Consider the following 27,892-nt stretch of genomic DNA (forward strand, 5'->3'; position numbering starts at 1 on the left):
TTCGAGTCCGGGTTCCGCAGCAACCACAGCACCGAGACTGCCCTCATTACTCCCACCGATGACATCAAGTCCCTGCTGGACAACGGAGAAATGGAGGCCCTCATCCTCCTGGACCTGTCACCCGCCTTCGACATGGTCTGCCATCACACACTACAAACACGCCTTCACAACTCCGGGATCCAAGAGAAGGCCCTGGACTGGACCAAAATCATTTGATCGCCCACCTGTGTGTTCTGATGCTTTTTTTCAAAAGGCAATTTGTTTTGACCTAGCTGGCATCAACGCAGCCTCTGTTACAAGTGCTCTAACACCCTTAGTTACACAAAGAAACCCTAGACATGGAAGATGCACTGTAATATCTTGTTTTGCTGAAAACAGACCAGAAATTAAACAATCGATTCCAAAAGCAAATATGTAGCTGGGGCTCCGTCCTGACATATCTCGCTTCTAAATACAAAAATAAAAATAAGATAACTCAAAATTATAACTTAGGTTATGCAAGGACTTTGACAGCTCTCTTTTCTTTGTGCCAGAACCAGAATTGGATGGATCGGACCGGGGAAGGAATAAATCATCCCAAAAAACAGTAGCCCCATGTCTGTCTTTTGGCCACGTATAACTAAGTGGCTAAGCAAGTTTCCTTCCCTTCCTTTTCTTATATAGTGTACGTTGATTGAAGTTTTTTTTTCATGACCTTATTTATTCACACACTATTAACCCACCTTTTTCTTTTTAGACCCTCTTGTACTGTTTTGTTGCTACGTTTTTTTTTCATGACCTTATTTAGTTTGGAATAATTGATTTTCTGTAGGCATCGTGATTGATTCACAGTCACCATTGTTGCCTGAGATTTCCTTAGCCTCGGTAACCATTTGTTTTATGAGTTTTGCATGAAGTTTCACTTTCACGTGGTGTGCTCGCATATTTCTTTGCACATTTTTGGACACTTTCATTAATTGCTTGTTTATTTGTTTTTGACTTATTTCCCTCTATTAGCCTAGGGTTGGTGAAGGATCTTCTCTCCGTTCCTTGGGCCTTCTTTAATACCATTGTTTACTGTTTAGCATATTTTTTTCCTTTCCACAATTGCTGTGCATATTTCATTTTGTCCTTTCTACCAACTTATTGTAAAGCGCTCTGATATCCTTCGGGATCTTGTTCACGCTATATAAAACTTTATAAATAAATAAATAAAGCCCTGTATCATCATAAACTGTCAATTATCTGGTAAATACACAATATAAATTACAAAATCGCTTTCAACAAAACCTTTTCTTTGTTTTTATAATTATAATGTACATTAATTTCGTCTGTTCATCCTAAGTGTAACCAGCTAATTTGATGAACACAGCGGATGCTCACTTGTATACAAAAAGGGGGTCCCGTGGCCATTGGCAAATTGAAACACAAGATTTTCAGACCCAGTGGTCTTAATTATTTGAGTTTTCTTAATATAAAATGTTGTTTTTCCTACCTGCTACCTTAACTTGCATTTATTTTTCATTTAAGGATACACATTTTTTAGGTCTCGTCTACGCTGCGCGTATGCGCTGTCTAAGAGGGCCTTTAGCCGTCGCTCTGCTCATTTTCAAGCACACACTAGTGCTTGAGGCGGCATCCACCTTGTGGGAGCAAGCAGGGCGCGCCACGAGTGCAGTGCTTGAAAATGAGAAGACTGCGCACGCTCCATTCACAAGCTCACCACCTGCTCTCCCTCTCTCTCACGCTTATTCCTTGTTTGTTTGTGTATGTCTTTCTGTTTAGTTTTCATTGATGTTTTCACCTGACGTTGTTGATGACTGAAATCGTGGCAAGGAAGGGGGATTTCACGTCGCTGGCACAGGCTTGCCAATGAGATATGCTTCTCACACTCTCAGTGCCGATCCCAGAAGTTAGTCACATTTATGATCCGATAAAAAGCCCGCTCGCAGCAGCTGGCGCCGGGAGTCAAGGCTAGAAGGGTCAATATTTTAGGCAGGGGGCATACTTTAGGTTCCAGCTTGACTTAGCCTATACAAACTCTGGTCGCCTTTTAAGAGGCATTTATTACAGAGCAACGGCAGTTATTTGCATGGCGTGCCTTAACCTCCAGGTCATTCTGGCATAACCGTTCACACCTAGTTTTCTGATTCCCCACGAGCAAAACAAGCCGTGAATTAGGTATACTCTGTACAAACTGAGTTGAGAGCGGTTTGAGAGTCGGGAGGCTGCAACCAGGAATTTGCTGAAGGAGCTGTCACGGGTTAACGGTGCTGTGCTAAAGACTGGTCCCCTCAAAAGTAACTTGGCTGAATGACTCACCCGGCGCTGAGACCAGGCTTCCCGCATCTGCACAGCAGGTTAGGGCAAGCGGACGCTTTGTGAGGTGGTTTAAGCATCACATCTGGACATAGCTAGATCAAAGCATCTGCAGGACAGTGGCAATACTACACTAAACACGTTTTAAACACAGTTGCATCGCCCAAGAGAAGCAACACGTTACCTGTCATTGCTTCGCCTTACTTACCTGCAAAGCACCTTGACATTTTTGTCTTTTTGGACATATTTTGATTTGACAAGAAAAGGTAACAACGGTGTACTGTTTACTTTTATGTAATTTATATCTAAGATGACCGTTTTGTTATCCGCCTCTATGACAGAGGAAGACGCGCTTGTTTTACTTATTGCATGTTTGGCTAATCATATTGTTCAGAGATAAAGCATGAGAGGGGACACTCATGAAATGGAATGATCCTTTCTGAAAAAATCGAACTCTGATTAACACCAAGTTGTATTCAGTATTCCTATTTTGAGTTATTGAAATTTACATGATAATGTTACCAATTCTCGTTTCTACGTTTAACAAGAATCATCAGTTTTTTTTGTTTTTTTATTTTTATATTTAAAGACCTTTATTGCATTCGTTTTCAGTTACGCAGCTTTAATGGCCCACAACTAGGGTGACCAACCGTCCGTAAATTTCACGGACAGTCCGTAATTTCGGCCGTCTGTCCGTTGTCCGTGAAGGATTGTTTAACGGACGCCATTTGTCCGTAATTTTAACTGGTCGCACAACCGGCACAGCTGGCCCCCACCTCCCTTCTTGACTGTGATGCTGCTGAGGTCGGGTGTAACGGACTCGGAGGCAGTACAAAAGCTCAGATACCCATCAGCATTGGCGAGGCACAGCGGGATGGCAACCCTCACACCTTCAGCCCTTGATGAGCTGTTAAGAGGTGCTTGAAAGTGACAGAGGGAGGGGCGGCAGCTTCGGAGCAGGGGCATCCATTCAGATGCAAACAGCACTGAATGCGTCTTGTATTTTCAATTGGTGTGAGACATTCCCTTTCTGCCCAGGGTTCCAAATATCCTAGAACCGGCCCTGATTACACCAAGGCAGCACGTGGCTCACTTCACAGAGCTTAATTACTGTCACTAAATTGTAAACAAACCTCGATTCTTCAAACATGCAGTCTATATTGTAATAAAATAGAGAAATGGCACAATCACACTCACACTGATTAACAAAGTATGCAGGACAATCAGTTAAATCAGTTCTCTTGGAGTATCTCCTTTCAGTACTGTACATCAGTGTGGGGGGGAGGGGGGCACAACTAACATTTTGGAAACAGAGCCTGTCTTCTCGTTTTCATTATCCAGGAGGGGGTAAGGAGCCCTCCCCCACCCTGGAAGAGACCAAGATGAATACCCCTGTGTCCACCCTGGCGGATCCTGTTCCCCCTCCAGGGATGGCTCTTGTCCCCCCATGTGGTGGCTCCTGCCCCCCGCCTGTGATGGCTCCTGTCCCCTCCTGTAGTGGATCCTGTCTCAGCCCTGTGTGGCTTCTGTCCCAGTCCTGGAATGTCTCCTGCAGTGAGGGTGAAGTTCTTGATGGGCCTCTTCTTAAAAATGCTCAGCTCAAAATTAATATGAAAAGGTGGGCGAGTGAGTAAGTGAAGGGATGGCTGGATGAATTAGTGAAAGGGTGAATGGATGGATGAATGAAAGATTTAATAGATGGATAATGGGAGGGGATGGATGGATTGATGAGTGAGTGGAAAGATGGAAGAGAGAAGACGGAAATAGCTGGATGTATGGGTGGAAGGGTAGCTGGATGGGTAAAAGGGTGGATGGATGAGTGAAAGGATGGATGAGTGAAAAGGTGGATGATGAGTGAGTGGGTGGATGGATGAGTGAAATTATGGATGGATTGATGAATTAATAAGTGCAAGGGCGAATGGATGGACGGATGAGTGAAAGGGTGGATGTAAGGATGGATGAGTGAGTGAAAGGGAAGGTAGATGGACAAAATGATGAATAGACCAGTGAAGGAGTGAAAGGATAAATGGATGAGAGAAAGGATGAATGAGTGATAGGGTCAATGGATGGGTTCATGAGCGGATGAGTAGATGGATGGATGGATGGGGCGGGTGGATGGATGGATGGATGGAAGGGTGGGTGGATGGATGGATGGAAGGAAGGATTGCTAAGTGAGAGTCGATGGAGAGAGAAAGGGAGGATGATGGATGACTGAAAGGGTGGATGGGTGGAAGGATCAGTGACTGGGTGGATGGATGAGTTGGTGAAAGGATGGCTGGAAAGGTGAAAGGGTAAATCGCTGGATGGATGGATTAGTGAATTGATGGATGGGTAGGTAGAAGAGTGAATGGCGGAGTGTACAGATGGATAGGGTGAAAGGGCGGATGGATTGATAATAGATGGAAGAGTGAAAGGATGGATGAAGGGATGATGAGTGAAATGAAAGATGGAAGGATACATGATGAATAGGTTTGCAAATGGCTGAATATGTCTAGATATGGCTGGACTTACTTATATACAATTGCGCGACCTCTGATGTGTTAGTAAAACTTATCCAATTGTCCTGAAGTTTTGTCCTGAATTTTGACCTCCTGTCCTGAATTTGTGTCCTGAATTTTGACCCTTTGTCCTGAATTTTTACACTCACCGTCCTGAATTTGCACCAATGCCAGTTGGTCACCCTACCTACAACCCATGAGGGCCGGCAGCATAGATTGGCAATCAAATGAGATACTATTTAGTTAACACAGCCTTCCGGCCGACAACCCTGGGGTCCAGCGGCGCAGTATGATATATACATGCGGATGTCTTGTGGTAAACAGTGTGTCTAGTAAGCAGGCCTATATGTTTTTTTTAATCTTTCAATCTGCTTGTGTTACTGCCGGTGCCCCGGTGCGCCTCCGGTGTCTACGCCAGTCCTGGTGTTAAAGGAACTGACAATTGTGTATCCGGGGTATCATTATAATGTTTACAGGTATTTGATGGAATAGCTCACTGTGGTAATAAAATGAGTACATGGGGTCGGCGGTGTCTAACGGGGGTTGCCTTTTCCTTGGTCGGCGTGTCTAGTGATCTGTCATGTGTGGAGTCCCCCAGGAACAGCTGTGGAGGCATGAATAGCGATGGCAAAAAGCATTGCTCTGGCGCTAAGTCCTAGAGGGTGTTTGCCTCAGTCACGTCCCGCAGATCGTGTGCGGTGGGGGTTGCATTACGTCTCTGCAGCGGGATGTGCGGCGGCAGCTGTTATTTATCGTCCAGCAGTGTATTGATATTGCGTGGACTGTTGTAACCTATAGCAATAAGAGGACTGGTCCAAGAACTCGACCAGTAGAGTAACAAACATGTGAACTAGAACAGTGGAAGAGCTGCAGTAGGGACAGAGAATGAAAGCATAGTTTCGGTCAGTGGGTCAGGGGGGGGGGGGTATATGTCGCAGCAGTGGCGAGGGGGGGATCAGAGGGTTTTATTAGGAATGTGGCAGGGCAGGCGTTTGAGAGTGTGGGGATCTCACTCGGGATCCGTGGCTGCTCCGTCCAGGGCGTGACTAGGTCAATGGTCGTGGTCCGGCCTTATGTCCCGGACCCTGCGCTCGGAAGGCGTGGCAGGTCCAAGCGGGGAAAATCAGTCTGACCCCGGCAACTAAGTATGCGGTTGTTAGCACAAGTGTGGGGGCAGTGGGAGTCCAGCTTGCGTGCTACTGCGGGATGGTGGGAGTTTCAGTGGTAGTTTAAGCGTAGCGCTGTCCAGTCGTGGGTAGGTGGGGGGAGGGGGTGGGGAGATGGTTAGTGTGGCGGTGCTTCTCGGTGTCCGGTGTCGTTGTGGGGGTTTGGGGTGAGTCAGCTCAGGTTACCCCTTGCTCCAGACAGGCTTGTTGGAAGGATTTAAGGAGTTCGTCCCAGAGTTGTACAATGGGGAATTTCCGGAGGCCCGCTGTTTCATCTCGGAGGAGCACTGTGCTCTCCGCCCGCACCCAGTTAGTGAAGGACGTATACCAGTGGCTGACATGTGGTGGGGCATTGGCTTTCCAGTGTTTGGTAAGCAAGCGCTTAGCTGTGATCAGGCCCATGTCCCAGAATCGTGCATTTACTTTATTCAGATTTGTGCGTTTGTAGAGCCCTAGAATGCAGGCCTCCCATGTGCCCGGTACGTGCTTGTCAGTGCTTTGTGTGAGCAGCTATGTGACCTCATCCCAGTATGATTGAATGTTGGGGCATTGCCATAGCATATGTAGGATGTCCGCTCCTATCAGGGAGCACCGTTGACAGTGGTGGCGAAATATCCGTTGATCTTGTCGGGTGTGCCGTAGGCCCGGTGTAAGATGTAAAATTGGATAATTTTGAAACGGGGGTTCCATGGGATATTGGTTGGTCCCGCAAACACCATCGCCCACTCCTTGTCGGTCCAGTCCCGTCCCCTGTCGGCAGCCCATTTCTCTCGTAGTTTCACGGTGGAGGGTTGTGTATGGATCAGTAGGACCTGTGCCAGCCAGTGCACTATGTGGGAGCCATTGCCCATGATGTGCAGATTTTGCATGAAGTGGTGCATTGGCAACTCTTCAGCTATATCGCCCCACTTGGTAGACAATGTGTGTATGAGGGATGCATGCAATAGGAACTGTCCGACCGGTAAATTGGTGTCTGCGGTAAGATCTGCAAAGGATAGCAGAGTCCCGTCCTCGTAGAGGTCTCCCAGCGTTTCCACTCCCGCCTGTGTCCGGTTAGCCAGTGGGGCCTCTGTCAGCGCTCCTGTTACTCTGGGCGTGCCCAGTAGTGGGATTATCGGAGCATATGGCTTCGTCGCTCGGGTGAGTCGCAAACATCGTAGAAAGCACTTGCGCGCTACTGCTAGGTGCAGTTGAGAGGGACAGGCGGAGTGGGTCAGAGGATGGAACAATGTGTAGACCTGCGTCTGTGTCCAGATGTCGGTGTCTGTGGCTGTGTCGTCTAGGTTCTTGTCGCACAGCCATCCCGACACCCATTGCATCTGCGCCGCTAAGTAATACAATTCCATGTTAGGGACTGCCAGGCCGCCCGATTCAGTGGTCATGTATAGTTTTGTTAGCGCCACTCGTGGCCGGCCCGCGTTTCAGATCAGACCGCGAAGTAGGGTCTCCAGGTCCCGAAATATCTTATTGGGGTCATATACCGGAATGTTAGCGAAGTAGTAAAATAGCCTTGGCAAAACTACCATCTTAGTAAGTGCCACTCGGCTAGGGACATTCAGAGGTAGTTCAAGTTCAAGAATTTGTATAGCGCGCTACTCACCCAGAGGGTCTCAAGGCGCTTGGGGAGGGGGTTCATTATTTATCGAATAGCCAGGTTTTAAGTTCTTTTCTGAAGGAGATGTGGTTCTGTGTGAGGCGGAGGTGAGTCTGGAGTGAGTTCCAGGTTTTGGCCGCTAAGTAGGAGAAGGATCTACATCCCATGGTGGGTCTTTATATACGCGGAACTGCGGCGAGGCCTTGATTGGAGGATCTTAGTTGGCGGTTGGGTGTATAGAAGGAAAGTCGGGTGTTGAGGCATTCGGGTCCTAGTTTGTAGAGGGCCTTGTGTGCGTGGGTGAGGAGACGGAAAGTTATTCTCTTAATGACGGGAAGCCAGTGGAGGTCTTTCAGGTGGCCGGTAATGTGATCACGGCGAGGGATGTCCAGAATGAGTCTTGCCGATGCGTTTTGGATGCGTTGGAGTTTTTTCTTTAGTTTGGCTGTAATTCCGGCGTAGAGGGTGTTTCCGTAGTCTAGACGACTCGTAACCAGTGCGTGGGTGACAGTCTTTCTTGTCTTGGTGGGGATCCAATGGAAGATTTTTTGAGCATACGAAGTACGTTGAAGCAGGAGGATGAGACGGCGTTGACTTTTCTGGTCATCGAGAGGGAGGAGTCCTGAATGAAGCCTAGGTTGCGTACGTGGTCCGTGGGTATGGGTGCGGAGCCTACGTCCGAAGGCCACCATGAGTCGTCCCAGGCCGAGGGGGAAGATCCTAGGATGAGCACTTCCGTTTTGTCTGAGTTAAGTTTTAGGCGGCTGTTTTTCATCCATATGGCTACTTCTTTCATGCCTTCGTGGAGATTGGTTTTGGCGGTGTTGGAGTCTCTGGTGAGGGAAAGGATCAGCTGGGTGTCGTCAGCGTAGGAGATGATGTTAAGGTTGTGTTGGCGCGCGATGGAGTCGAGTGGACTCATGTAGACGTTGAAGAGGGTGGGTCTAAGTGATGATCCTTATGGTACACCGCAGATGACCTCAGTGCCCTCTGATTTGAAAGGGGGGAGGCATACTCTCTGGGTTCTTCCGGCGAGGAATGAGATGATCCAGTCCAAGGCTTTGCCTTTTATGCCAATGTTGCTGAGGCGTTGTGTGAGGGTGCTGTGACAGACAGTGTCGAAGGCGGCGGAGAGGTCGAGTAGAATGAGGGCCACTATTTCTCCGTTGTCCAGTAGTGTTCGGATGTCGTCTGTTGCTGCGATGAGGGCGGTTTCGGTGCTGTGTTTGGCTCGAAAACCGGATTGTGATGGGTCGAGGGAGTTGTTGAATTCCAGGAAGGTGGCGAGCTGGCTATTGACGGCTTTTTCAATGACTTTGGCCGGGAATGGGAGGAGGGATATGGGGCGGTAGTTTTTAAGTTCGGAGGGGTCTGCTGTGGGTTTCTTCAGGAGGGCGCTGACTTCGGCATGTTTCCAACTTTCTGGGAAGGTAGCGGAGTTGAAGGAGCAGTTGATGATGTTACGGAGATGGGGTGAGATGATGGAGTCTGCTTTGTTGTAGATGTGGTGGGGGCATGGGTCGGTTGGTGATCCAGAGTGGATGGAATTCATTAGGCGGATGGTGTCTTCAGTGGTGATTGGGTTCCAGGCGTTGAGGTGGTTGGAGGGCGGTTTAGGTTCTGAGGGCGGTGGAGAGGATTGTTCGTTGGAATTGTTTTCGAAGCTGTTATGTATGTCAGCAATTTTGTTGTAGAAGAAGGAGGAGAACGAGTCGCAGAGGTCTTGGGAGGGAGTGATGTCGTTTGAGGCTGCGGTGGGGTTGGTGAATTCCTTGACGATGTTGAAGACTTCCTTGCTGTTATGGGCGTTGTTGTCGAGTCGATCCTTGAATGCTGATTTCTTGGTGGATCGAATCAGCTGGTGGTGTTTGTGGGTGGCTGACTTGAAGGTGGCCATGTTGTCGGTGGTTGGGTTTTTTCTCCATGTTTTCTCGAGAGTACGGCACAGCTTCTTGGATTTCTTGAGGTGTGGTGGTTTTTCAAGGGTGCTAATTCGTCAGCGCTGTGAGTGATCCATTGTTTGAATTTGATGGCAGCTTGGTTTGGGTCCGAAGAGAGGGTGGGTGGGTTTTGGTTGAGCGATGTGAGAAGTTGGTCGGTGGTGATTTTGTTCCGTTTTCTCCAGGGGATAGGTTGTGGGGGGATGTGGGTCGAGGTTGTTTTGTAGCTGAAGTGAACACAACAGTGGTCTGTCCAGTGGAGAGCTGTGGTGTGATCGAAGGAGATGTGTTTGCTGGAGGTGAAGATTGGGTCGAGCGTATGTCCGGCTATATGGGTGGGGGTGTCAACAAGTTGTTTGAGGCAGAGATTGGCCAGGTTGTCCAGAAGGGTGGTGGTGTTGTTGTCGTTTATCTTTTCCAGGTGGAAGTTGAGGTCTCCTAGTAGGATGTAGTTCTCGGAGGCGAGGGCATGTGGACTGATGAAGTCAGTGATGTCTTCGCTGAATTGTATACGGGTTCCTGGTGGTCTGTAGATGAGGGTGCCTCTAAGTGTGGTTCTGGGGTCGGTGTGGATCTGGAAGTGGAGGTGTTCGGCGGTTGTAAGGTTATCGTCGAAGCTGGACGTGATTTTGATGGTGTTCTTATGGACGATGGCGATGCCTCCTCCAGTTTGGACGAAGCGGTCTTTCCGGATGATCTTGTAATTGTCAGGGATGGCAATGGCAATGGCGATGTCGGGTGTTGATGATGCGTTCATCCATGTTTCAGTAAGGAAGGCGATGTCCGGTGATGTGGTGTCGAGTAGGTCTCAGATTTCAGTGGCGTATCTGTGGACCGAGCGGGTGTTCAGCAGGATGCACTTCAGGTGGTTAGTCGGAGCTGTGTTTTGGGTTAGTGGATGTGGTATGGGTATTGTCGCTGGTGAATGTGCAGGAGCGACAGGCGAAGGGGCCGTGGGGGCGTCCCGGGGTGGCTACGTAGCATTGTGGTGAGTGCCCGGGGTTAAGGGCGAGGAGAGTAGCGGCGTCATACGTGAGGCGGGTGGGCAGTGTAAGGCGGGACCAGGGGGTCTGGCGCTGGGCAGCGGTCCATGCGCGGACGGGCGTAGACGGGCTTACCTTTGGCGCACCTTCGGCGCGCAAGTCTTCCAGAAGCCTATCTGGGCACGGATAGAGGCTATCGCCCGCAGCAGGTTCCCCTCCAGGACATCCGTTGGGTTCCGGTAGATGTGGATTCCCAAATAGCGGAATGTGGTGGAGTACCATTGCAGCCTCTCACCTCCGAGACATATATCGCTTTCAGGTGTATCCGGATAAAAGGAATAGGCTCCTGACTTGGACCAGTTGACTCGCAGTCCTGACATGTTCTCGAATGTTCGGAAGATGTCCGCTATAGAACCAGGAATGTTGGTTAAATCCCTGACATACAACAGCACGTCATCCGCATACAGTGAGATCGTATGGATGCCATCGACCAATGGGATTCCCCACTCATCTCCCTGTGTCCGAAGGATTGTCGCCAGGGGCTCCATGGCCAAGGAAAACAGCAGGGGGGATAAGGGGGTAGCCTTGTCTGGTGCCTCTCCGTACACGGATACCGTCAGAGTGTAGGGTGCCGGTGCGTACACATACTGTAGGCTTTTGGTAGAGTAGGTCTACCATGCTCTCATAGTCACCTCCCAGCTCGAATTTTTCCATCACCGCCCTCAGGAACGGCCACTCCACGGAATCAAATGCTTTCTCGAGATCCAACACTAAACACCCTGCTCGTGGCCAGCGTTGGACAGCATATTCCTGCAAACGGAACAGGCGACGGATGTTATAAGAGGTGTGCCGTGCTGGGACGAAGCCGTTCTGGTCGCGATGTACTAGATGTGGGACCATAGGAGCGAGTCGCCGGGCCAGCGTGGAGGCGAGTATTTTGTAGTCCGTATTCAGGAGGGCCAGGGGGGGATAAGAGCCCACTCGCGTGCTATCCCTGCCAGGTTTGGGTATGGATATTAAGTTGGCCTCATTGAGTGTGGGAGGGAGGGAGGAGTCGTCCGTGGCCACAGTGTACATTTTCAGGAGCTCAGGAATAAGAATGTCCGAGCCTGCCTTATAAAATTCTGCCGGCAGCCCGTCAGGGCCAGGGGTCTTGCCGTTGGACAACTGGAAGATTGCTTCGCGGAGCTCTTCCGGTAGAAGCGGGGCTCCTAACTCATCCTGTTGTGCAGCGGTCAGTTGTGGCATCGGAAGGGAGAAAGATACCCCGCTATATCAGGGAGTGGGTCGCGGAGCCGAGAGCGGTATAGAGCGTCATAGTGGGCTGTGAACGCTTCATGGATGTGGCGCTGTATAGCAGTCCCCTCTCGCCTACCTGTATCGCTGCCACTGGGGTTGCGCGATCTTCTCGCGAAATCAGCCAAGCCAATAACTTGCCGGGTCACTTTGGTGGTGTGTTCGTGCTGAGTGGGCGGCGTAGTTGATATTGCGTAACCTTTCTAGGAGGCGTGCGTGTTCCGCCCGGGCCTCCGCCAATGGGCTTTCAGCGCCATTGATCGCGTCCTGTTCCCGTCTGAGTAGATCAGTTTCCAGCCGCGTCAGGTCGCATTCTAATTGTTTCCTCATGTGTCCCTGTGTGCCCAGGCAATGTCCGCGAATCACGGCCTTGAAGGCGTCCCATTCTATCTGGGGGGAGGATGCTGTGTCAGAGTTTTCCTCAAAGTATTGGGCTGTCTGTCTGAGAAGTGAGTCTCGAAAGACCGCGTCCAACAACAACACTGGTTGGAGCTGCCAGGTGGGGATGTGGGGGTGTGGCCGCTCCCAAGTGATAGTCAGGAAATGCGGGTTATGGTCTGAGTGCGTGTGGCCCATGTATCGTGTGTCCGTGACTAGTGGGAGAAGTTCGGTGGTCACCATGAATCTGTCCAGTCGCACATGCAAGTCATGCGCGCCTGAGTAGTAGGAGTATTCCTTTGTCGTGGGGTTGCGTGTCCGCCAAGCATCATGTAGATGCCACTGCGTAGCCCAGTTGAGTAACGCCTTCATGGCGTTGTGTCAGCGCCATCCTGGGGCAAGAAAGAGCGGTCCAATGTTGCATCTAGTATGCAATTATAGTCACCTCCCAATATCCACGGGGCCGCATGCCATGTCGCCATTGTCGTGGAGAGGTGTGTAAGGAAGCCACCCTGGTCAGTGTTTGGGGAGTATATGGGAGCCAGTACCACCTGTTGTCCATCTAGTCTGCCCTGAGCTACCACGTATCTGCCTTCAGGGTCTATATGTGTGTCCGTGACCGCCCAGGGGGTCCCAGGGGGTCCCAGGTCGGACCCATAGGAGTGCTCCGCACGCAAAGGAAGAGTATGCTGTGGCGTACAGCTGCCCACGCCATTTGCGGTGCAACGCGCGTACCTCTGCTTGGTTCAGGTGTGTTTCCTGTAGTAGTGCTATGTGTATCTTGTGACGTTTTAGGTAGGAGTAAATCTGGTAACGTCTTGCCGGTGTGTGCATACCCCTGACATTCCAGGTGCAGATCTGGATTTCAGCCATTATCGTTGTTCATACACAATCCACCCTCGCCAGTCGCGCCCAGTTCAGCAAGCTGAGTTTTCTCCTGGTCTCCCAAACCCGATCCCACCTCCCGACCCTCTCCAAACGGCAACACAATATACATTACTCTCTCAGTGTGTACCTGGATAAGGAAAAAGGGGGGTATATATAGCCAAATGTAGGCAACAGAACAGTAAATACCAAAAGGTCGGTGGCGCAACATGCCTCCGTCCAAACACTCAAGTGAGCAATAGTGAACTACACAGTTCTAGGGGGTGTCAATTGGTTGGTGTTGCTAAATTCAGGTTGACAATATTGTCCATGAAGTGAGTTTCTCCTCACCCGGGCCAGGCGGAGAAGCTGTGGTTGGCAGGCGGAGCCAGCCGGCCGCCCGCCCAAGACAGCGGAAAGAGGTCTGTCCTAAGTCAAATGGCGGAACATAGTTCGCAAGGGGGGGGGGGGGGGCGCTTGTAGCGAGAGCAGTACCTGGACCATTGGTTATTTCTGGGTTTAAGGGTATGTGGCCCCTCTAGTGCAGGTGTTAAGGTTGCGTATGCATGGCAAAATGTTACTCACTGCGTCTTGCCATCTCTCGGGTCTTTGAGGCGGGGGAAATCTGCCCCGCAGTCAGGTCCGCCAATCACTCACCCCGCGGTGAGTCAGAGTGTCATCTTCACCGCCATCCTGGTTCAGCGTCATGTGGGGAGGGGGGGTGTCCCTGGAACCTCTCAGCCGAGAAGGTCCACTGTTTGCGGCGTGACACCCGGGGGGCCACCAGATTGTTGGGAGTCCGGTATCCCATAGATTGCCTTATCATCGCTCGGAAATGTTGCCGGGCTGGTATTGGGGGCAAAGGATAGAGTCGGGGAGCTGCTGATTTCAGAGACTTTGCGCAGCGCGTCTTGTTGCTCTTGTAGGATCAAGTCCGCCGGTGTCTCTTGCGCGCGGGGAGGCGTGGGTGTCCTGCGCCGGCGGCGCCGCCTCGACCCCCTAGAGCGTGGCGTTGCAGTGGATCTTTGTGTTCTTCCAGGTGTTCCAGCCATGCCCCCATCCAGCCAGGTCTCAACCTCCTCGGGGGGTAGTGAAAAAGTGTGTCTTATCCTGTGCCACTACTCTCAGGTTGGCTGGGAAAAGTAGCGAATACCTGAGGCCCGCCTGCCGTAGTCGTCTCTTCACCTCCAGGAAGGAGTATCTTTGTCGTTGCACTTGTATCGTATAATCGGGGAAGAACATCACAGTAGCATTGTCTATCTGGATGGCGCCAAGTTTCCTGGATTCTCGTAGGATCGTGTCGCGATCTCTGTATTTGAGGACACGTCGGATTATATACCTGGGGTTGGAGCCTCAAGGGAGGGATCTCGTGGGCACCCTGTGCGCGCGTTCCACTACGAAGTGGGGCGACAGCGTGCCCTCTGGAAGCAGGTCTCGCAGCCAGTCTTCTACTCGTCGAGTGGGGTCCGTTCCTTCCCATTTTTCCGGAATGCCTACCAGACGGATGTTGTTTCTTCGTGCCCGTCCTTCTGCATCTTCAGCCCGTTCCTCTAGAAACTCCACTCGGTTAAGCAGGTCTCGGATGAGTTTGTCTGTTTGAGTCACTGTGGGCTCCAATGCTGCCACCGCTCCCTCCAGGGTCGTAGTGCGATCCTGCAGCTTCTTGTGATCGGCTTTGAGATGGGTTAGGTCAACCGCTACGCTGTCGATCTTGGTTTCTAGGGAGGTGCGAGTTTGTTGAAGGGATTCTTCCAGTCATTCCATGACGGCCAGCACGTTGTCCAGTTTTGACATCACTTGTTCCGCGTCCATCCTGGTCGTTGATTTGGGCAGTTTCCCCTTCGTGGACGTGCCTCCGGTGCTAGTCCGGGTTTTCACTCCCCCAGACATGGGCCAGTTGTGGCGGTTATACAGGCCCTCTGCGCAATTGAGGTAGCTTCGAAGTCGGCGCCAGGGGGGTGACTGCGTGATCTTCCGAGAGTCTTGCGTTCATGAGCTCAGCCCGGGCCTCTGTGTCACTTCTACGTCTGTGGCAGTACTTGGCGTGTGTTTTCCCGTGCTTGTTGTGCTGGTCGGGTGTAGATGCCTCAATACGTGCCCCCACCCTCTGGTGTCTGTCGCTCCTCTCCACCAGTGTGGTGCTCTCAGGGGAGCGATGGTCCATTCAGGGGAGTCGCTACGCTCATCATCCAAAGGGGCTTGCCTATCCTGGCTTGGACTCTTCTTGATCTTCGGCTCCCGTCTAAGTGCTAAGGAGTGCAAAAAGGCATCGGTCGTTCGGGAGGGGACCTCTCCTGTCACCAAATACGTGTAGTCCTCGTCCCCAGATCAGGATATAGATTAGGATCAGATGCGACCTGGTGCGGCACTGGGGTCGTCGTCCCCCCCCAACTGTCTATTATTCAGGGCCTCAGTGCCTTCGGTGTAGGGGGGTCCACTCCTGTGTGTCGTCGCTTAGTCAGGCCTCCACTTCCAGAGGCCTGTGGTGGGTTTGCGCAGCTCTGGAGCCAGCAGGTGTCCCCGTTCCTCTGCTAGCCTTGTTATCACGCAGGAAGTGGTGTTAGCAATTCAATAGCTTGTCCGGCCTCATAAGCTGCCCAGCCGCCGCCGTGAGGGCCCGCCACTGTCCACCATGTCCCTTGTTTCCGCAGCCCTCCCCGAGCGAGGCCGCTCGTCCCCGCAATCTGGCGGTTGCTGGTATTCCCGCTTCACAGCGCCATGGCGGTTTCGTACCGTGTCAGGGTACGGCAGCTGTTCTGCGTCGTATGGCGTCCTGCGCAAAAGTCCGGCTCCGGGGGGGGGGGCAGAGGGTGTCACCTCGTCCTTCTCTGTCGTTGGCGTGGGTTTTAGTGGTGTGTTAGTCAGGCCGCAGCTCGAGGCCTACTGCGCAGGTAAGAGCCGCCGACTCACGTGGTCCGGTATCCCAGCGCTAAGTCTATCAGTGTGGCAGTGGTGACGGTCCGCTCCCCGGAGCGTCTGGGCCCTTCCGCCACATAGCCGGCAGTGCAGTGTTCGGACGTGGCTCACCCTCTCCCTCCACGGCCCTGACCGCTGCCGGTTCCGGCGTCCTCCTGTGTTCGGGTCTCTCCTGCCTCGTTGATCCTCCGGCCGGGTTTCGCAGGGACGCCGTCCCAGTGGGGTGCAGTTATGTAGGGGGGGGCTGCCTCAGCAACACTGTCAGCAAGCGGGGGGGGAGCCTCTTGATTGTCTGCTCCTGTCGCTGTTGGTTCCAGCGAGGAATCGCGTAGGTCGCTGCCCCAGGCCCAGCCGCACCCGGGCGAAGCCGCGGTCTCGCGTAGGCGGGCCCGCCGGGGCAGCAGCGTCCAGGGCGGTCGTGGTCTTCTAGCCAGCGTTGGTGCGGAGCCCAGCTAGCGATCCGTCCCAAAAGTATGTGTTGGGTGGGTGAGCTTCACCTCCGGCTCCGCCCGCAGTCACAGCGCTATTAGGATGCCTGTGGCCGGAGAATCGGCCCGGGGAAGGGGAGCTCTGATCGGTTCTCTCACCATTTCAGTTTTTGAAATTGATAAAATCAGTTCTTTGAAATCTGATAATAAATATCTGATATTTGTCAATCGTGCCAAGGACTCTCTTGAGGTTAATATTTGACGAACAGAGGTGCTGGGCTCGCACACCAGGATTTGCACTTTGGAATTATGCCAGGCTCTCTAGGGTCGTTGGAGCGGTGCTTCAAGGAGTTAATGGTCTGTTTTGGACTCAAGCCTCCGCTCACTGGATTTTCTCCTATAGCTCTTAAATATCTTGTGGTACATCACTCAGGAAATATGCTGCATAGCTAAACACTTACAAGGTCCCAAAGGCGAGACCTATTGGCTATGCCAATGCTTGTTAATATACAGCCACCTGAAGGTGAAAAACCAATTAAAGGGTTACTAAGCATTTTGCTCTGTATACCTTGCCCCATGGCACTCAGGATCACAGTTGCCATACTCTTTTGTGCACTTAAAGCTGTAAAATCCAGGCAGTCACTGAGGACAACCAGAGCGTCTTAGAAAAGGAGGCTACCTCATTCTCTGCACACCACGAGGGAATGTTTTATCAGCCATAATTTTACACAAGTAAAATATAGTACAGCAGGCTACAAATGTAAAGCTGTGCTCATCTACAAGACGCTATCATGTTAAGGAAAACACAGGGACATGCCTGGCTTTCTGGCGCTCTCCTCTTCCTGAAGAAAATTCAGAAGCATTGAGAAGGTGTAGGAGTGGGGGAGGACTGTATTAAATTGTTGACATACCGGCACTGCTTGGAAGAGATCCTTTGGATAGGCACCAAGAGGCTCTGCTGTCTTTACATTGCGCAGAGCTCACATACAGCCTGCATTTCAAAACAACTCCAAAGCAACCCTAAAGACAGTTTGTTTCCTGGGCCTCTGACGTCAATTTACAGACATCATTGACATCCGCACATTTAACAATAAATACGCAATTCGCAAAATAGCGAAAAGCTGGGGAGTATGGTGAAAGTTGCATTCCTGTAGTCCAGTCTGGGAATGATGAGCGGCTGTAGCACCTCTTTGAGGTTTTATAAGGTATGGATGGCTTGAGTTTTTTTATCAGTCTTAGGCTGGGTGGTGCTGATTTATCATTTGCCTTGATGTCTGCTTTCGTTTCGAGGTTCATGTGAAGTGTTCTTTCCAGTGATTTAGTGGAATCAATGTTTTTTGGGGTGCAGGGGAATGCACTGGCATGGTTCTCCTTTGTCCATCAACCTGGTTATGTCATCCTTGATGTTGAGATTAGCTGTTTCTTTGCTGCAGCCTGCTGAGAGGTCGTACTCTTTGATATATTGGTCAAGTTGGTGAAGTGCATATGTTTGAAAGACTATGGCTAGGAATGGGAGGTTAGTGATGGAACTAACGTTTTTCAGATCTTAAAGGTTGGCTCCCATTTTCCTCAGAAGAGATGTGACTTGCCCTTACATCAACAGTCTGGGACTATACTTTGATACAATGAGTTATTGATTATTTGGTGCTATGAGGTCACTGATTTCCTTGATGATGGCAGAGGGTTTGAGATATAATGTTCGTGTTATAGACATGATTCTGGATCAGGTCCTTTTCCTTGAGAGCCCTGTACGTACTTGTGGTATGTAATGAGGTTTGGGTGATTGGTTAATCCTTGCAATCTTTTCTGCAAAGAATTTGCTGTTCTCACAGAGCTCCTCTGAGGGATTAGTGATTTGGTAATATGTGGGACAGTTTTTTGCCTGATTATGTTAAATAGCCTGTTTTGGGTGGTGTGTGGCCCTGTCAAGTTGTGATTTGAATAAGTCGAATTTAGCCTTGGAGATGTTTTTTTAAATCTGTTTCTTTCGAAGCGCAGATGAGTGAGGCATGTGCATATCGGGTCTCTTTTCCAACTTCGTTCGGTCTTTCTGAGTGGTCTTCTTTGTTCATTTAATACTTTATTGAGCCAGAAGCAAGATGGGTTGTCCCTAGGTCTCTTAAGTTTTCATGGAGCAAATTAGGCCTTGCATTGTTTCGTTGTAGTGCTACATCAAGTCCACGTCTGTGTGTGTGTGTGTATTTTTGGAAATAAGTGGTAACTTTAGAGGCAGGCTCCTCCATACTGATTTGTTGCGTCTCTAGAACCCCGCTCTTGGGTCTGTGACGTTGACCTTTGGTTACTAGCGTCAACGGTGTACTAAAGCTGAATATGATGACGGAGTGGTCTGAATATCCTACCAGTAACATGGAGTCCAAGCCAACCGTATCCTCTTTGTACTGTCAGTAGGTCGAGAGGGGCCCCATGGCACCCAGCTATGCACAGAGTTGTCTTCAATGATTTAATTTCATATGTTGTAGCGATGTTATCAGTGATGTCATAAAACATGTCATGATTTATGTAATAGATGAGGTAATTAGCAGTGTATGGCAAAGGCTCGAGTTCTAGTTACTTGGGATAACAATAACTGAAGAATTTCCGAGGTTTTGTTTGTTTAAAATGATATGTTTTAACTGACATTTTCTCTTGACTATAAAGTCCCTTTAACCTTTGGGTTTTTTTTCAGTGAATTTTAAAGTTTTTTTATGTAAAGTAATATTACAATTACCAACTATAACATCACTTTAACCTTTGTTTTTCTCAGTTTTTTGTTATTGTAAAGTAAGCTGTCTATTGACATGTGTGGGATTGAACGCAAGGCCTGGCCTCTGGCATGGTCCTGCACCCAGCCCCCTGCGGGCACCCGTCTCTCCTTCCCCGCCATGCTCGGTCATATGAGGAGGGACACAGGACTGCTCCGCACATGGCTATGTCAAGTAACAATATAAAGGGTGTAATTTTAACTAAGGCAGACCTACTGGCTTTGTTAAAGTTTCAAAATATAAAAAGCATTGGGCTTATAGGCTTTTATTAAGTGTTCAACACATTGACCCACATAAAGTAAAACTATTGTCTTTGTCAAAAAGTCCCGAATAACTATAATCAAATGTACAGTTCATAAATTCATACATTGCAAAGTTTAATAATAATGGCTGTCTCAAATTGTTTTTTGTAAAGCATTTTTATTTAAACAAAAAACATGAAACACATTTTTGAGTTTTTTAAAAAAACATTTAAAGCTGCAAACTACATAGAAACAAACACAAAGGGGCTCTGCACTCCAGCTGAAGAGCATATAACTCTAGCTGGGAGTGCTTTGAAAAACGTATGATAAGCTCTCCTGGGATCATGAATTCAATGACTGGGAGACTTAATTGTCTGTTTTTTTTTATTTGTTGGGGGTGCTGCTGCACTCCCTGCAGCTCATACCAAATAAAAAAAATTAAAAAACGTTGGTGGTGCCCCTGCACCTTCTAGGGGCGCATCCCTAGTAATAAAAATATTATATAAAGCCCTAGGGAGCTGTCTGGCGCTCCTTCAACAGAGTAGTGAATAATAAACCAGCAGCACCTGCAATTCATGATTTTTTTTTGCCTTTCTTTTGTGAACTAGGTACCCACCTGGTGCACCCTTGTTACCTAACTTGGTGGAAGAGGTGGAGGGGGCCCTCATGACCCACAGCCCTGCCCAGCTCCCCAGCCAGTACTGTGGTGTAAACCTGCATTTATTTATTTATTTTCAAACATGGGTGCCCACCTCGGGCACCCACATTACCGAATTCATTGGTGAACGCGGGAGAGCACCAAGGCCCTTCCCGATCCCTAGCCATCATCTTAGCAGGAACTGGTATTTCTTTTTTCAAAAGTTGGTGCTCACCCAGGTCTCCACATGGCCTTATTCATTGGGCACTGCGGAGGGGGTCCCAAAACCCCAGGCAGCCACCATAGTGGTGCTGGCAGGAGCTGGCTCACTCACTTTGCTCCCGAGCAGGCGGGGCAACATTTTTCACTGCTCCCAGGCGGTAGCAAAGTTATGTTTTCTGCCTGAGCAAGTGCTCCGGGAAAGGGGGTGCATCCTATGGAAAAATGAATTTGGAAGAAGCATTTTTGGGACTCCCCTCTTTTTCCCGGGCCTTGCTTGACGAACCACCCTGCTGACACTTTCCAGCAAGGAGCTTGTGTGCTGAAGGATTGAGGGAGGGGTTTAGGGGTGGAGGTTCATGAAGAACATTTGTCCAATGGCACCAAAGTTGTAAGCAAACTGAAAAATGCCCTTCCTATAGAAACGTAGTTCCAATTAGAACTACCCAGTGGTGGGGGTTGGGGGATTTGGGGAGGGCGGGGGGGGGGGGGGGGGTTGTGTGTGTGTGTGTATGTGTGTGTGTATGAATATATATATATATATATATATATATATATATATATATATATATATATATATATATATACACAAATATATATATACACAAATATATATACACAAATATATATATATATATATATACACAAATATATTTGTCCTTATTTGTCCTCTTCTCTCACTCCATTCCTTCTCTTCACTCACTTCATTGCTTCTTCCTTTCTTATAAGCATAAATATATTTTAAATTATACTTTCTATTGAATATAATGTTTCTTTTCTGTAAAGCGAAAGCCAAGTGGTTGAAAACAAATCTAAATCTAAGTTTCTGTAGTCTATTTGAGTCTATAATTGTTCTAGCAGTTGAAGCCACCTTGACACAGAGGAATTGGCACATGTCTGAGTATCTTCAAGTAACCACATGAAGCCACGGTCAAATTCACTTGTTTCGTCATGGACATATTTTGCTGTAAGACTACTCCAATTAGAACAGCCTCATCATCCGGGAAGATGATTGCATTGTATTGTATTGTAATTGCATTTATATAGCGCTTACTACCCCTGACGAGGCGTTGAATAGCTTCTTCGGCGAGTAGCACCCTACTCCGCTACTCATAGAGGATTAGTGTTGAATTAGTATAGTGAAACATGCAAGTACATTTTAAGTGGTGTATAGGTTAGTCAGTTATTTAGATTTGGAATGATAGCAGAAGGATAGAGGAGGAAAAAAGGTTTGTATTTATATAGCGCTTGCTTCCCCTGATGGGGTGTTGAAGCACGTTACTCCGGATTAATGAAGCTCATGAAGGATTAGTGGTGAATTAGTATGGTGGAATATGAAAGTAATTTCAGTGGTGGATATTAGTCAGTTATTTGGAGTGAGAAGGATAGCGGAGGGATAAAAGGGAAGAAAGGTTTGCATTCATATAGCACTAGTTACCCCTAATGTATGTTAAAGCGCTTTTCTGGCGAGTAGCACGCCACTCCGAAACCCATAAAGGATTTGTGTTGAAAATTAGTATAGTAAAATATGAAGTAATTTGAGTAGTGGATATGTTATTCAGTTATTTGGGTAGAGAAGGGTAGGTGGCGGGATAGTGAAGGGAAAGAGGTTTGTATTTATATAGCGCTTACTACCCCTGATGGGGTTTTGAAGCGCAAGTAGCACGCTACTCTGGAACCCATCAGGATTAGTTTTAAATTAGTATGATGAAACATCAAAGTAATTTTAGTGGTGGATATGTTAGTCAGTTATTTGGAGTGAGAAGGGTTCGGTAGGGGTAGAAAAGAGGGAATAGTTTAGAAAGGCTTGTTTTGGGGGATCGGTATAGTAAAAGAGGTGTCAGATAATGCAATGAGGGGTAGAGTAGGAGAGAGTCTAGAAAGGGTTATTTTTGAGATCATAGTAGTGGTATGGGGTTTGGGATAAATGAGAGAGTGCATGTAGAGGATAAATTGATAGATGTATAGGATGAGAGATAGGGTAGAGCACTGGAAAGAGTACTAGAAAGAAGTTTGAGATGAGTCAGAAGGTTGGGCTAGAAGATATATTGAGCGAAGTATAGGCTAAGAAATAGGGAAGTGCATTGGAAATGCTAAATTAGAAGAAAGTGATAAATATATTGATCCATGAGTACATTGAAAGTATAGAGATACATAAAGGAGGTATGTATATTGGGCAGTATTTCTGGCCCTAGTCCCGACCAGTCTCGAACAGGCTCAAAAAGGAAACTGCCATATTCCTCGACGCCCGGGCTGAGACGCCCTAAGCCTGGCCTTTTTTATAGCCCTAGTAATCAGGTGACCCCCTTCAGCCAATCAGAGCCCTAGCCCTAACACTATCCAATCACAACACTAGCCCTGAAATCTAGAACCAATAGGAGACCAGGACCTTACAGCCAATCTTAGCCCTAGTCCAAGCACCTCATCAGTTCAAAAATCCTGACCTCTACGTCCATTAACCCCTTCCCTGCTCATGACGAGCTCAGCTCGTCATGCAGTACACTGGTCGTGTGCTTATGATGAGCTGAGCTCGTCATGAATATATGGCAGCAGGGATTTTCCAGCACAGGAGAAAAATCTCCCTAGCAGCCAAGGTGTTAAAGGCTCTAGCCCTACCAGTAGTCCCAAAAACAAGTCCATGCAACCAATGGCACAGGTAGCCCTAGTCCCTACTTCCAATAGAAAGCCTAACCGTACTCTAAGTCCCACACCCAGTCCAGCAACCAATCACACCAGAAGCCCTAATCGCTACTTCCAATTAAAGGTCTAACCCTATCCCTAGTCCCACCCTACTCCCAACAACCAATAACCTAGGAAGCCCTAGTCCTTACTTCCAATAGAAATCCTAACCCTAGCCCCAACCCTACAATGATTGAATCACAGACCCAGAAACTAATCAGAAACCTCAAATACCCAACCAATGAGGACATTAACCCTAATCCAATATAAACACCAGATACAACCAACAATCAGTGTAGAAATATACCAACCACTAGCAGACCAAATAAGGTCCCAGCGACCTCAAACAAGGTTTGCTAGCCAGGGAGTGGGAAGCTGCTTCTCCTGTTCAGAATCTCCTAGGAAACAGACAGGCTCAATCCAAACTTTGGACTTCAGCAGGTGAAGGGCCTCATTAATTTGAAATCTAACAATACTGTTTGAATAAAGCTTCACTCCCCCTGCTGTCAAAAAACGAAGTGCACAGGCCCTGATGTAGAAGAATCCTTGTTGCTGGGGGGGGAGGGGGAGTTCGGGCACTGGTTTCACTGGCTTGTGACCACAAAATGATGGCTGGGAGTTCACTGTTTCAACATACAGGTCTTAGCACAGAGAAAAGGAGAAATTTGGAAGGAAAATAGAATTGTCACCAAGGAATGAGAGGGACAATATACAGAGGGTGGACTGCAAATCCCACAATTCAACACACTAAATGTAGGCAATAATGGGCAGGGAAAACCACAAATTTAAAACACAACACAGGTGATAAAATATGCAATTACAGGCAGGCTAAAACTGCAATTTTTAACTATAACAATCCCAGGCATAGGCAGTTAACACAAAAAGTGAAAATCGTTTTTTAAACAACTTTTTGTCTTGGGAAGAGACAGCACTAGTCTGTCTCCTTGCTACTTACTGGACTCTGCTCACTGCAATCTGGGGCACAGGTAGGCTGCAACTCACAAGATGGAGGAGAATGATTTGGAGTGCACCCAGCAAGGCCTAAGGGGCCTGGGCATGTGTGAGAGGAGGGCTCAGACTGCCAGGTAGTTGAATAGGCAATGGTCTGCTGGCCTGGGGGTGGGGGCTGGGCAGCTGCCTCTCCTGTTCAGAATCTCCTAGGAGACAGACAGGCTCAATCCACACTTTGGACTTCAGCACGTAAAGGGCCTCACTAACTTGAAATCTAACAATACTGTTTGAATAAAGCTGTACTCCCCCTGCTTTAACTGTAACAGCCACATGCATAGACAGTAAACACAGAGAGTGAAAATCGTTTTTTAAACAACTTTTTGTCTTGGGAAGAGACAGCACTAGTCTGTCTCCTTACCACTTCCTGGACTCTGCTCACTGCAATCTGGGGCACAGTGAAAACTCAGTTTTATTCTGACTGACACTCGTCCAGCTTTGATTGATTAACTTTTCAACGTATTATGTAGTCCCATTATTGTATACTTGGGCATGTCGGTGCTTGTGAGACCATAATTGGAATACCATGGCTGCATTGTTATAGCAAACATGTTCTATAATGTTTTAGCCGTGTTCTACTATTCTGTGGCTGGCATCTAGATTGTGTTCTTTTGAAACTTAAAATCAATTATATAGTTGAGGAATTTGGATACTTTAGAGCCAAGTGTATATACTTTCTGAAAGTAACTGCTGTATTTCCATTTAGTGTTAAAAAATAGCTGTCTCTATCATCAGAATGTGTACTCTTAGCCAGTACCCTAAGTGAGACCATTCCCAAGAAGTTGCATGTTTGACAGTGTTGACCAGGGTGATTATTCTGTGGTCAGTAGTGTGGGTCGTGCATGCTCTCCAAATAGTATTGTGCCTACTAATGTGGAAAACTGTGGAAACTTTAAATCAGTAACGTTGGAGAACGCTATTCAGGAATAACATTGGAGTGGGCATTCTTATTCCTTAAACCCACCTACATTTTCAAGTAGGAATGCGAAGGTCAATGAGGCTGGTATTTATGCTCTTAATTAGATACATAAGTCGAACCATGTTCTAACAATAAAGACCCTGCTTGGTTGTACATTCTCTTGTTTGTTTCTTCTAAGACCATATTTATGAAGTAACATTGTCCTTGCTGCCCTCTTCTGTGTTTTGTGGCATGCCCTTGTTCAGGAACGAAATATGTGTGCCTACTCACGGAATGTCGTTGAACCTGATAGGAATGATCTTTTGTCAAGGCCGAAAATTGTACTAGGAATAACGTGTCTGTCATTGTGACAAAAGTGTGGCGCCGTACTCTTTTGCAAATAATACCTTTCTCAAAGAGCAATAACCCAGTGTCTGTGGTGGGTGTATGTGGACATGTTTTCGCACTTAGGCCCTTGTGTGACACTTTATCTGTTTATATGGTTGAAACCATGCTTGACGTAGCCTGAAGCTCTTAAAAGCGTGTTAGCTTGGTAAGTATTGCTGGAGACAATTAACTACTCAGGTCTATTTTTCGCAAGGATGTGTACTGTGTTGTATCAAACATTTTAGACCATATTTGAATGATGTGGAAGTTTGTGAGTTTTTATCCTGTGATCTGTACGTCACGGAAAAGCGATTTGTTGTGAATAATGTGTATTGGTTTCGAGATGACTGTAGCCCAGCTTCAGGTAAGTTACCTTTGTTAAAATGTTATGAAACATGGAAACTTTGCTCATGATTGTAACTTTTCCAGCAGCACCAGAGGCTTCCAACTTGTACCCAACGAGCTAACAGTGTAAGACCCCCTGCTTTGTGCTTGTTTGGGGAGTGGTGTCGGTGGGGAGCTCTCTCCCATACTCCATTCTACTTTCCTTTATATTCATTTCTTCCATTTGTTTTAAACGTTTGTGCAAATCTTGTTTTGACAAAAGGACAAACAATAACAGCACCAAATAATAAAATGACACAAGCGTTTACTCTTTCTTTGAGTTAAACGTTGGAATGTTGTTAGGGGCTTTGGTGAGCTCCTAGTAACCTGAGCAGAGATTTCCCAATTATTTTACTTTGGAACATTGCTTGAGAAAAGTATATCAAGGTGATCAGAAACTGATTTGACCACAACCATGGCATTTAGACCTTTTATGGACATTAATATGATTCAGCCACTTGCATAAGTAATGTATACATTAAACTGGATCCCTCAGAGATGGCCTCTACCCCGTCTATAAAGGTATTTGCTATTGGAAGCATGGTGCTGTGGCTAAAAGCAGAGAGTTCCAAGTACATCATAAAAATGAGCTACGCTGCTTCAAACCTGAACAGTGACAGTGTGTAAATCTCTACATTATAGAATGCTGACCAGGAACACAGTGGTCAACATTTATGAGTTCCAGCTCTCTTGAGACAAACTGACAATGTATTGTGAGAGCAGGTTAATTAACAAAATAACTACTTAATGGCTTCCAAAACAGGTGAGTGTCTCGGGGTCTTTATGACATTTGGGATGTCTGATAGTTCAGTTAGCATTTAAATGCCAGTGCTATACCAATATAACCCAAACCTTTGCTCTGTTCGAAGACCTAAAGGTTTAACTTGTTCAAGGAGTATGCTAAAATGAGGGACGTGCAACTACCTAGTTTCACTATTGTATATTTTCAGTAACCTACAATGCAAGGTTCAGTCTGTCTCTCATCTAGTTCTGTGACCTTCATGAGGTGAGATGAGAATGTGTGCAACTTACTTTGCACACCTTTTCAATTTAAGCTGCATAGAAGCTCATTCTTACCACTCCATCAGAGACCCAGAAGTTTGTTACTTGGTTTGTGCCATTTGTCAAAAGCAAGCTGTGAAATTATGCTTAGAGTACCTATTGATTCCTCATTCCAGGAAAGTGATGTACCGAAGAGCGGTTCTGATTAAATGTGTGTGGAAAGGAAAAGCGAGATGTGATTCAATATGGAGAATAATCAGGTACAACAGGTCTCATAGGTGTCTGAATATTAATGAGAGAGGTGGGCCTTGAGCCTGATATCTTATTACACACCCATGAATTTCCGTGAGAAAGGGTCAGCTTTGCAAGCAATGACTGGTGTGTATTTAATCTGCAGTATTTTAATATAAACTATGGGAGAATGAGGTGTATATTAGTTGTCTGGACAGAACATAATGGACATCCTGGCCAAAAGTAGGTTTGAGTACAAATGGTGGAGCATGTTGGATTGAATTCAGTCTGAGTTAAGGCAAAATTATTATGAAGGAAAGTTGGGTTCAAGTATAAACATAGAACAGTGGAGTTAGGTTGTGCCTTTATGTAGTCTTCCATAGACTGTTGAATCACTTTGGGGAAAAGGGGGTTGTCTGATGCATTCCCATGTGTACAGTGTGTTTAACGTGGAAGCTGTTTTGTTAAGGAAATGGAAATATCCTGAGGTAGATAGGGCGTGGATGTATCCAGAGTAATAACGATCTTTAATTAAGTAGTAGTGGTTAATTTTCCAGATTTTGTGCTAACAATCAAAACTTTTTATCTCAAACTGTGTGGTGGAGTGTGTTGGAGCAGTCCTGGGATAGTTTGAATCCAGAGACTATTGGAGTGCGTACATAAATCTATAGGGTAGCTTGGGTTTAAAGGCACTCTTCATTAGGGTGTCCGAACTGTAAGGCCTGTTTTATATGTAATAACCGCATAGCATGGACAACATTTGTAAGTAAATACAAGTTCACTATATGACAACCAGCTTCTCTGTACAACAGATACAAAATAGGACATGGCAGTGGGAAATAATGGAGATTTCAACTCGCTGTCTAACTCTCTTGGCCAACTGAAACTATTCTTATTGATTGGCTCATTCCAAGCACCTCTTAACTAACTGGAAAATAGTGCATGGCAGGTGATATCATCATAAGAAGGGTTTCAACACGGAGACATCTGGGTAGAAAAGAAATAGGCAATATTTAATAAGCAGACCATAGGATGAGCACCACCACACTGCTTCAAAACATATTTGGAGGAGCACAACAATG

General features: G+C 47.6%; 1 protein-coding gene across 8 annotated transcripts in view; it reads left to right on the forward strand.

Moving 5' to 3' along the window:
- Positions 1-27,892, forward strand: part of ANKS1A (ankyrin repeat and sterile alpha motif domain containing 1A) — a 1,304,293-nt gene that overhangs the window by 977,228 nt on the left and 299,173 nt on the right. For 4 of the 8 annotated variants that reach the window (XM_086923220.1, XM_086923226.1, XM_086923219.1 and 1 more), the window contains one exon: positions 25,623-25,664. The exons of 2 other annotated variants lie outside the window; for them this stretch is intronic. In XM_086923220.1, coding sequence (XP_086779346.1) covers positions 25,623-25,664 — 42 coding nt within the window. The remainder of the gene's footprint in view (positions 1-25,622; positions 25,665-27,892) is intronic. 2 more of the 8 variants (XM_086923221.1, XM_086923224.1) reach the window with 1 other exon arrangement.

This window comes from Lissotriton vulgaris, chromosome 5 (assembly GCF_964263255.1).
Source record: "Lissotriton vulgaris chromosome 5, aLisVul1.2, whole genome shotgun sequence".
Taxonomy (NCBI): Eukaryota; Metazoa; Chordata; class Amphibia; order Caudata; family Salamandridae; genus Lissotriton; species Lissotriton vulgaris.